The 11,781-nt window shown below is 32.6% G+C and overlaps 1 protein-coding gene across 2 annotated transcripts; it reads left to right on the forward strand.

Moving 5' to 3' along the window:
* Positions 1–5,704: 5,704 nt before the first annotated feature.
* Positions 5,705–11,495, forward strand: LOC132286253 (uncharacterized). Of its 2 annotated transcripts, none has more exons than XR_009472724.1 (5): positions 5,705–6,594; positions 6,883–7,983; positions 8,748–9,026; positions 9,130–10,467; positions 10,862–11,495. XR_009472724.1 is itself a non-coding variant. In XM_059788535.1 (5 exons), the coding sequence occupies exons 3-5, from the start codon at positions 8,952–8,954 to the stop codon at positions 10,240–10,242; spliced, it is 1,122 nt and encodes a 373-aa protein (XP_059644518.1). In that variant the 5' UTR covers positions 5,705–6,594; positions 6,883–7,983; positions 8,748–8,951; the 3' UTR covers positions 10,243–10,270. The 2 variants fall into 2 exon arrangements, 1 of the variants encoding a protein (XP_059644518.1); XM_059788535.1 differs by lacking the exon at positions 10,862–11,495 and having other exon boundaries at positions 9,130–9,247; positions 9,314–10,270.
* The last annotated feature ends 286 nt before the right edge of the window (positions 11,496–11,781 follow it).

Genomic DNA, 11,781 nt, shown 5'->3' on the forward strand with positions numbered 1-11,781 from the left:
CACCTCTATACAATGTGCTATGCAGTGAAAGCACAAAACAGGAACAAGAGTACAACTCATATGAGTGAACGCAAAACAAAGAAACAGTAGTTAGAAAAAAATAAAATAAATATAAAAATATAAAAAATAGGAGGAAACAAATTGAATTGTCCAGACATCATTGTACATGAACAACAAATAATGCTTAATTTATACAAATTGAAGTAAATAAATCTAAAAGAATAAAAAAGTGAACTTCTGCAATATACCTTGTCAATTGATGTCGTTCCTTCAGAACTTCTAAATTCTCTACTGCCACTGCAGCTAACCCATACAACTACCATATAAGCTCCCAATGGTAAATTGCTACGGACTTGCTGTAATACACATAATAGTGAAGCTGTTCCTAAATTCCCCAAATACTACAAACATTCATGTTCTTAAATTAATGCAAAACCTTTGAAATTGTACCTTGCCTTGATGTGCCTCAATGACTTCAGGAATTACATCTTGATACTTGCTCAAAAACTTCACCATGAACATCTTTTCAGTCATTTGGAGTGCATTAATTAAGCTTAGGTCTCCGATCAAATTTTTGTCATCAATATGTTGCAAAACCGCACACCTTGGAACAATCCTTTTTTCCAAGCTACATAGCAATAGTCTTGGATTCTTAGAAATTACTTTAGGCTTCAATTTCAGCTGATTAACAAAGAAGCTCATTGATTTCCTGATCTTCTCCACTGAAACAATCATAAACCCTGGTCGTCTCTTGAATGCTTAAATAATGTCCTCTTAACAAACCAAAACTAGAATAAACTCCCAATTTTTGCTCAAAACACCTCACTTTAGAGCTAAATTTTCATTTACTCGAAAATGGATTTGAGAAAGTAAATATACCATGTTCATCTCCTTGCGGAGAGGAACGCATTCGTCTATAGATCGCAAAAAATTCTTAGCGGAATCTACTCCAAATTTCATCCAAAGTTTATGTTTTTAATGCCCCCGTTTCCAACACTTCATAACTCCCACCTCTTCTACATATATCCCTATTTATAGAGTTTAGAATGGAACGATTGGGGAAGGGAAAATCTAATTATAGAAGTGCAAATAAAATATATCAAATCTTCATTAAAATCTTGTTGCTTTCAAATTTGGCTTGATATGCTTTCAAATTTGGCTTGATCTTTATTGATTTGATGAAAAAGTCAATTTTGAATTTGACTTTGACTGATCGTGTAATATCACGTTTTTGTTATTTTTGTCTCTGTTCTTCTCATTTCGAAATCAGCCCTTATAAAATATGAAAAGCAGGGATAAGAACATTATCTAATAAAAAATATTAATTAATTAATCATTTATTATTGAGTATAAAATAGCAAGTTTTGTGCACTTATCAAATTACCCCAAACAAGTTTTTGCTAGTCTTCTACAAAATAAAGAAAAAAAGAGATAGCTTCACAAAATTGCTACTTTAATCTACTCCTAACTAAAAATGTGCCACTTTCACAAGCTACTTTCGATTACATTTATCATATGCGATAAGATCTTAAACCCCTAGGTTATCCTAATGGACGAGCTATAGCCTCGTGAGGGTTTCCAGAGATGATACCCACAAACATCAAAAATTGTGCAAATATTGCATCTAGCTCAATTACTTCCATGGAATTAGAAACGATTGCATACACATTATCATCAAGTTAGCTATCATGTCAAGTATAAGAAAGATTAATATTCCCAAGCAATCCCAAATCTTCAATTACGTGAACTAATATTACGGTCCCCACACAAAGTTCAATTTAACATATTCCTAATAGCAATCAATCCCTAGCTTCCTGTTGAAGTGAATTAGCATCCAATTATGTGTTTTACTCTTTTATCCTTATATTACTCATCACAATAACTTCAATTCATTAATATTTCCTTCCAAGTTAAAGTACCCAAAGCATGAATTCATGACTACACTTATGCATGCGAATTTTTCATCATTCATTTTTTTCTTTTTTCAAAACAAATGACAAGCTGTGCAATGTTTAAGTCCATTAAGCTTTCTAGATGAACCATGTAGCGAGCTTTATGCTAATGACTCCCAACCAGATAGTTTTAGAATATTAAGTGTAAAGACACCATGCTCAATAAAAAATTTCTAATCCCACCACTATTGTGAGTATAGTGCACCACCATACACCCACCTTAATAACGTTTTTCTCGGATCAAGAAAAAATCTAGTACTAACACATAGTGGGCCTTTACTAATTTTTTTTTACTAGACATTGATAAAATAAAAAAATCTAAGTGGGCCAAGTTTGTGTGTATTAGTAAAGGCCCATTATGTAGTACTAATATACAAACTATAAAGATATATTAGAAAAAACTAAACACCCATTATGTATTAGTAATATATATATATATATATATACACACGCATTATATACTACTAATATACAAACTAAAAAACCCATTGTAAATTAAGTAATGCAAAGAATCAGAGTGCATGTATTCCTCCTCTCTCTACTGTTTATCATTTTTTGCCTCCAGAAATGTAATTTCCTAGAGCCCACCCCCGGTTATGACACTAAAAAACCCATTGGGATGAATATTAGAGGTTTACTTTAGTTTTTACCACAAAAGAACTAAAAAAAAAATGTTTGTACCAATAAATAACAGGTTTAGCTACAAAGACAATTATAGAGAAATGGAGACTATTGGTTATGAAATTGTGTATGTTGCAAAATAAATAAATAAATAAAAATAAAATAAAATAAAAATTATTTATTACAAAATAAATTTGGCCTCAATTTGCATCTTTAGGAGATGAGTGAGTCCAAATACCTTTGACAAAAACATATCTGTCAAACAGACTTGAAAAAGTCAAAAAGATAGTTGTAACTTGTTGTCCTGAACTCGATAAAGCTTTAAACAAATTGGAATCATTGAAATATTGCATAGGCTTGATAAAATTACCCAATCTGACAAACTTGTTAATTGCATGAAAATTTCGTAAAATTGAAAATAATAGAGTTACTGAATGTGATAGGGTACATACATACCACTAGAAGAACGACTGCATCTGTCAAACACACGTATTCAGCTGTTCAATTATTTATGAAATCAAAAGTCACTTTTGATTTATTTCTTTAAATAGTGGCTTCAATAAAATCCGCTTAATTTTACTTTCAACTTTTATTTTGTATTGGTTTGTCTGATGATTGTTGGGGACCAAATATAAATGAGTTAAAAGGTAGAGAAGTGAAGTGAATTGAAAGTGTTAAACGAGTGTTATTTGGAGAATTTATAGAAATTACTAAAGAAGTTCAGTAATTCATCGTAAATGTTAGAGTTTCTCAAATACCATAATAAACAGTAATTAAAAATTAAATATTATTTCCCTGTTGATTAATATCGAAGATTCTTTAATCATTTATTCTTCCATCCATAATAGATTACGTTTTAATTAATTATATAGATTTGGGTTAATAGGCAAAAATGGTGATAAGCACTTCTCACCAAATGATGGAAAAAAAAAAATAAAAGTGAAAAGTGAAAAGTGAAATACCTTTATATAAAAATAAGGTGTTTTGTCTTCTTAAGGTAGTTATTTATATAGAAATGGTTCTCTCCGTATTATTTATTTATTTCTTGTTTTTATCAGTCTATGATCAATAGGGTGAGGCCACCACACCTCATCCTCAAATGTATTCACATGTGACTTTATTTAGAACAATTATTTAGTGGCTAATACATTGATTTAATTTTACTTTCTGGTAGAGTAGGTGATGCTGGGTCAATGCTCATCCCATAATGAAGCTGCAAATCACTTTCCTATTACCCATCAATGCGCGGCAACTTGTGAATAAACAAATTCACACCTCAATTTCAATTCCAATTTCAATTTCATGGACAACTAAGTTAACATTTAATATTGACATGATTAAATTTTTTATTCATCCATGAATTCACACATAAACCATTATTATTTTATATAACATCTAAATAATAGTAGCAACAGAATATCATTTTGAAGCTATTCTTAAAGTCACTGTCTCTACAGTATATGGTTTTGTTCATCATGGTGGGTCCTCAAGTCTATTCATTTATGAATTTGTTTAGGACAATTATTTGCCGGCTAATGCATTGATTTGATTATAATAGGTGATGCTGGGTCAATGCTCATCCCTTAACGAAGCTGGAAATCACTTTCCTATTCCCAATCAAAGCGCGACCACTTGTGCATAAACAAACCTCAAATAGAGGTTTAATTAATAACTGATTCTTTGTCCGTTCATTTAAGAATTGCAAGACATACAATTTTTACTGTAATAGTAATGATTGGAAAATGATATATATATAAGTATGGATATTGATGAAGTTAGGAAAATATTACTAAAAGCCCTATAGAAAAGATGAGAGAGAACGTGAGGTTAAAAGAGAAGTAGAGATCATCCGAAGAGGAGGGAGGATATTTTTTTAGAAAAGATGAGGGAGAGATAACAACGTTAAACGTTAGAGTATGATGAATTTTTCTTAATTCAAAACAATACAATTTTTAACTTTTTCTTATCTCAAAACGGTAAAATTTTCAAACTTTTTTTAAGTTAGTTGACGTGGTTTAACACAAGCAGTACATAGATTTTAAATGTCACATGTCAATCTGTAGCGAATTTAACAATTATTATTGTTTAATTCTCTTTGAAAATTAAATATATGATGTGATTATAATATTGTATACGCAAGGATAAATAAACTTAGAAAATATCCCAGGTAAGTGTATTCATTAGAAATTTTATACTTAAATGTATATATTGAAGTATAGAAGATGTATATATGACATAAAGATACCTACAAGGCTACGTCTAATTGACATGAAAATGCTTATAAAGCACTAAGGTACCTCATCATGAAATTATAGAAGGTATATACCTGATCAAGAAAGAAAGTGGGAATATAATACTTACAAAGCTTGAAGATGATATTAAAGAAATTAAACTGAAATTGTCAGTCACACACACACACACACACATATATATATATATATATTATGCTGATTTGGCCACTGGCTGGGTATAGAGTTTTGAGTTTTGGATAAGGAAATAAGCAAGAGAAAGTCTTTTGCATTAGATGTAATTATTGTAGATGGGTTTGGCAGTGAAACTTGTAATTAAATGTTTAATTTTATTAGTACTTAGAGAATAAGTTTGTGGTTTGATTTTATTAGTAGACTATTAAACATGCACTTTGGTGTACGTAGAGTAGAGTCTCCAATGTTTGATATTAATAAAGATGGTCTGCATTTTAATTATTCAATTTATTAAATAATATAAATTGGTTGGGATGTTTTATATATTTTAAATTTGTTTTAATTTATAATTGATTTAACTTACTGCATAAACTAATTAAAATTATTGTGTTTATTTTACCGTATTCTAATGGTTAGGAGTACGTTAGACACAAGTTATTCATTTGGTATTTCTTTTCTGAATGACAAATTTATTTGAAGTTGGGCCTGGTTACAATTTTCTGAAACTAAAGTCCATGTTTTTGTAATATGGGTTCTGCTGACGCCAGTGGTTTGTAATTTGAGTCCAACATTATTACTTTTATATGTATGTAATTTTTCTTAGATTTTGAATACGTTGACAATAAGTATGACTTATGAGGTACATTGTATCTTGAAATAGTTAGGAAATTTCTATGAAGTTGGAAATTTCTTGATGAGGAAATTTCTATGAAGTATGTTGGAAATTTCTGTGTGTGAGTGCTTGGAAAAAGCTGCCTCTTTAGCCGAAATATATATTGTCCTGTTGACTTGACTGGGAAAGTTAATTTGCGTGTATGGGTTGTGTTGAGCCTATCATTTTCCAATTCCAGATAGAGAATTTGCAGATCCATTACCCAAACATTATCGATCGATCGAGAGAGATTTGCAAATATAAATTGGGTGTTTGAATGCCTCAATTTGCAGATCCAAAGGCCAAACACTGAAGTGAGTTTGAGAGATTTGAGTTTGGTATATAGGGGATTGGTAATACTCGTACAAGATTTATCTTCCACACTATTGTGTTTCTGATCGATCGAGCAGAAAAGACACAGGAGATTATATCTGAAATGGATAGTGAGGCCGCTGGTCCAAGTAAGAGGAGGAGGATTATATCTGAAATGGAGTCTGATGCTTCAGCCACCTCCGTACCTGTTCCAGGAGGCGAATACGAAGTGTTTTTGAGTTTTAGAGGTCCAGACACTCGCCGCACATTCACAGATATTCTATATACCTATCTCATTGACGCAGGTGTTCGCACCTTTCGGGATGACAATGAGCTTCGCAAAGGAGAAGAGATCGGCCCTGAGCTCCTCGAAGCAATCAGGGATTCCAGTATCTCCATCCCCATCTTCTCCAAGAACTATGATGGTGGATTGCAATAGAAGCACTGGACAATCGATTCTGCCAATCTTCTATGATGTTGAACCATCGGATGTGAGGCATCAATCTGGGAGTTAAGAGGAAGCCTTTCGCAAGCACGAGAGCTGTTTTGATGAATGCACTGTTATGAAATGGAAGGAGGCACTCAAACAGGTTGGAGAACTCAAGGGTTGGGAAGTCAACAAAGAAGCTGCTGGGTATGTTAATCCCTTCCTTATGTTAAATTCTTTGCATATCTATATCTATATCTATATATATAGGAACTTTATAATAGCATTGGAATCCAATAAATGATCAAGCATTTTAATACTATCAAATTAGAGGGACAAACACAAAATTATACTAAGAAGAAAAACAACATGATAAATGTTGGTTTCATGAGTCAACTACTCGTCCCTAAGGTAGAACACATCAATCATTATTTTAGCTGCTCGTTTACGTCTCGGTCACTAATTATTTTTCATTTTCATCATGACATTAATCAGGCATCAAGGGGAATTAGCAAAAACGATTGTTCAAACAGTGTCGTTGAACCTGAAGAAAAAATGCATGGTTACATTTGACAACTTAGTTATGATGGATGATCATCTGAATGAAATGATGAGATTATTAAATGTTGGTTCAAATGATGTAAGGATTGTTGGTATCCTTGGCATGGGTGGTATAGGCAAGACAACTATTGCCAAGTCCATCTACAACAAGCTCCTCCACGACTTTAAAAATTGTTGTAGCTTCCTTGCAGATGTTCGGGAAAATGTCAAACAATACAAAGATAAAGGTATTGTTGATTTGCAGAACCAGCTTCTCAATGACACTCTTAAACCGCACCCTCCCATTACTAATGTTAACGGTGGAATCGACGCTATCATTTTCTATCAAAGGTCGATTTCTCAAAAAGAAAGTTTTCATTGTTCTTGACGATGTGGATGAAAAGTCTCAATTCGATTGGCTTGTGGGAAATTGTGATTGGTTTGGTCCAGGAACTAGGATCATAGTTACAACTAGAAACAAGCATGTTTTAAATATTCGTGAAGTGGATGAGACTTACGAACCTCCATTTATGAACCGAGACCAATCTCTTCAACTTCTTAGCATTCATGCTTTTCGGAAAAAGTTTCCTCCATTGGACTTTGATAGTATCTCTAGAGCGGTGGTATCAGTTACTGCAGGGCTTCCTCTAGCTCTTGAGGTTATAGGTTCATTTCTATCTGACAAGCCAAAAACAGTATGGGAGGATACATCGAAGAAGTTGAAGAAAATACCAAATCATGAAGTTCAGGAAAAATTGAGAGTAAGTTATGATTGTATTAACCCATGAGCAAAAACAGATATTTCTTGATATTGCATGTCTTTTTATTGGGATGGATAAAACATATCCATTTTACATGTGGGATGCAAAGACAGAAATTAATGTCCTTTGTCTCATGTCTCTAATAAAACTTGAAAATGATAAAGCATTGAGAATGCATGATCAACTAAGAGATCTTGGTAGAGAAATCGTCCGTCAAGAAGATTTCGAGAATCCAGAACTGCGCAGCACGTTGTGGGATCGACAAGAAGCCTCGGCTGTATTTGAGGAATGCATGGTAAAAATTTACAGCACTAAATTTTTTGCATTGATTAATGTTTTCTTAAGCTATAAATAATATCCATGGTAGCATCCACATAGGTTCCAATTAGGGAGCTAATTTGCCAGCATCATCTATGATGGGCGTGGACAACTGTCAGCTTGGATTTAAATTAAAAATGGAACTCAATTTAAGTTATTTAGAGTTGTGAGGTGAGTATTTACCTAATATTAAAAAAATCAAAATTTTTAACTCATCTCGTTAAGAAAAGAATTTTCGATGTTATTGTTACTAGTACACCTGGTTACAGCGGAAAGTAGGCATGTTGTACATTTAGATTGGTGTAGCGTTTGTAATTAAGTTGTAGGCTACAATGTTATCATGATCTTTCAATTATTTCAAGTTATTTAGAGTTGTTGTATAAATAAAAAATGAAGAAGAAGAAAAACAAAAAAGGAGTTATGAATGTTTGAATCAACCAACCTGAATCTAACCCAATCTTAACTTGAAAAAATGACCTTTTTTTTAAATTTTTTTTTTGGAGATTAAAATAACTAAACTTTAGTTGCTTTATTTTTAAATTTTTTTTTTATATATAAAAGCAAAAATTATTTGTAAACACCAATAACTGTTATTATTAAGAAGTCATTAAAAATGGGTATTTAAAAAAATATATATATAAGAATAATAATTAATATATAATATTAATAATTCCTTTTTTAGCACGTGGCAAATGGTTTCTTTTACTTGTTTACTTATTTTTATGGTTTTTTCACGGACAGATAACTGAAAAGGTACAACTCCTAAATCTTGATGTTGTTGGAAAGATGTGTGAGCATGACAAATTCGCTGAATGATCTAAACTGCGATATCTCCAAATAAATGAAGCTGAAGTTGTTGTCGGGGATTTCAAGCATCGCTTGTTAAACTTAAGATGGCTTTGTTGGCAAGATTCCCCTCTGCATTTTGAAGCAACCAATTTTCAAATGAAGAAACTAGTCATACTTGATCTAAGCGGTAGTAGGATCCCAGAGAACTGGAAGGGTTGGGGTCAAATTAAGGTATATACTACATACATTTTAAAATCTTTACTCTCATAATCTCAATTCATTTCTCGCATATGTATGATTGTTTCTATATAATTTTCATGGATCTTGTAAACAGATGGCAAGTAACTTAAAAGTGCTTGACATTTCACACACTGAAATACGGGAGCTACCTGATGAAATTAGGATGTTAAAGAAGCTGGAAATTATAGTTGCAAAATATTCTAGATTGAGAGGTAACATTCCAAGTTGCATTGGGAGATTATGATGTTTGATATACTTAAGCAGCTTTTATTCTGCAGGAATTCAAAGCCTACCAACAAGCATTCATACCCTTGACTTGGGAGGCTGTTACGGTCTCGAAGCACCGCTGGAGCTTCCTTCAAGTTTACAATTTCTGTATGTTTATTTGGGAGGCTGTAAACTTCAATGTATATTGGGTTTACCTCCCAATCTGGTTGGATTATATATTGATGGTGGTCTGTCATTGGAAATACTACCAGAACTGTCAAATTTGAAGCTCTTGTCGGAATTGCAACTTTATGAGTGCCGTAAGCTGACAAAGATTAAAGGGCTTGGGAAACTACAATCATTGACGAGTTTGAGAATAAAAAAATGTAATTTTCTGACAGAGATTGAAGGACTTGGAAATCTAGAATTGCTAGAAAATTTGACAATATCTCAGTGTGATGAGCTGACAGAGATTCAAGGACTTGGAAATCTAGTATCGCTGGCAAGTTTTTGTATGAGTTGGTGCTCTAAAATACTTGAACTTGATCTGCTCGAATGTTTGGCACCTCTAGCATCCTTAGAGATGAGTGGGTATAAACACCCTAAAAATAAACCAGATCGGTTCAACTTAAACAAGTTAGATTTTTTTGAAGTTTTTGAATGCTGGAATCTCAATAAGATTGAAGGACTACATTTATTGGTATCATTGGAATATTTGAATTTGTCGTATTGCTCATCCTTGGTAAGAATGCCAAATCTATCAAACTTGAAATTGTTGAGACACTTACTGCTCCCTGATTGCATGAGCTTACGTGAGATTGAGGGTCTTGAGGCTTTGAAAGCCTTGGAGGAACTGGACATCAGGGGGTGCTCATCACTGGAAAAAGTACCGCATCTGCCAAACACAGATATTCTTTCTGATGATTCTGATTTTGATTTTGATAATTATGATAAAGATTGTGATGAAGATTCTGATGATTATGATGAAGATTTCCATTGAGCCTGGCTTGGTTCCCCTTTTTGTTCTACAGATTGTATGCAGTACCATGTTTTTTCCAGTGCTCAGAGCACTCCATCATTGTGGCTTTCCTTTCCTTGATTACTTGCTCATTATCTTTTCTTTTTATTTATCAATTCAGGTTCTCATATAGGAAATTAACTTGGGTGGAATAATAAAACATTGGTGAAGAGCATAGTATCAAAAGAATACTCCTAGTAAGAAAGGGTAAATGCTCTCTCTCTCTCATGAGTGAACAATCAATAATATTATTCTAGCTGTTTGTTTCTTATCCTCTCCTCATTGTTTTCAGTACTACTCTATTGGTCTGCCCTGTTTATATATGTTTTGAGAAAAAGAAAATAAAAAAGAATAAAAATGAAAGAAATAGGGAAAATAAAGAATTCAGATGCAACTTTAATGTCATTTTCTACAACGTTTTTACATGTTAATATTAGATATGTGTAAACCTACATGTCTAAATGCTCACCATAAGAGAACACCAGGCTTCATGTTAGGCACTGAATGTTATACATTTTAGCCCCTTTACTTGTATGTTTTATTCTCTTAATATTAATTTATTTGTGATTTTACATTGTTTTATTATTTTTATTTATTTCAGGATTTTAATTATAAAATCAGTCAACACCAGTGATTCTGAGCTTTAAAAAATAACATTCCGTGGGACCGAGCAATGTTGAAGATCCAAGTCTAATTATACTTAGAAAATAGTCCAAAAGAAGCCACAAGTTGATGAGAATGGAAAGAAGAAGAAATGGAAAATTCCTTCTCCAAAAAGGAAAATTTCGTCAAAATTGGTAACTTGAACCCGTTTTGGTAATCTGGCTGTATCTCTCTCCTCGAGGATTCCCTAAAACAAATTTTTACCTTGTCAAAATTGGCCTGGAAGTCTGTACGAATTTCGGGAGTCCTTATTTGACAGAATTTCTATGTATGTCTTCGATATAAAAAAAAGGAAACTTTAGGGCTAATCTTTTATTATTTAAAGGGAGTACTCTAAAACATTAAATCATCATACAGAGGAGCAAGGCTGAGATCAAAGGAGGAGCATTCAGAAGAAATAAGAGATCGATCCATGGCGGTGAAGATGTCTTCCTTAACCATGAAGAATTCCCCTCCAGTCATGCTTGGCTAAACGCTTTGCTAAGGTTGTGATGTAGCCCTAGCTTAGCACACTGGTTTGATTGTATTTAATTATTGGAGAAACAATTTTTGTCATGCATGATTGTGTAATCTATAGGGTTTTTAATTAAATTTTCAATAAGAATCGGTTTTAGAGTTTTAATTCAATTACAAATATTTTTTTTTATCTTGTTTTAGATATTTTAATCTTGTGATTGAACACAACTCATTCACTTCTTGTAGTTGTGAATGAGATGATTACACAATGGTTTTTTTCTGAATATAATGTTAGAGATTTAATGGATTATGCTTAGAAAAGATAGACCATGCTACACCCTAGAGTAAAGTAGTTAGGTAGATGATTTATATCAATAAAAGATAGTCTATGCTTGGCTTTAA

Source organism: Cornus florida, unplaced genomic scaffold (genome assembly GCF_030987335.1).
Source record: "Cornus florida cultivar Cherokee Brave unplaced genomic scaffold, ASM3098733v1 CherokeeBrave_3.0.0_Hap2_Chr11, whole genome shotgun sequence".
NCBI classification, from domain to species: domain Eukaryota; kingdom Viridiplantae; phylum Streptophyta; class Magnoliopsida; order Cornales; family Cornaceae; genus Cornus; species Cornus florida.

Coding starts and splice junctions, on each gene's coding strand:
- LOC132286253 (XM_059788535.1), top strand. CDS start 8,952: ATGAAGAAACTAGTCATACTTGATCTAAGCGGTAGTAGGATCCCAGAG. Junction 9,027..9,129: donor AGGGTTGGGGTCAAATTAAG/GTATATACTACA, acceptor TCTTGTAAACAG/ATGGCAAGTAACTTAAAAGT. Junction 9,248..9,313: donor AAAATATTCTAGATTGAGAG/GTAACATTCCAA, acceptor TTTATTCTGCAG/GAATTCAAAGCCTACCAACA.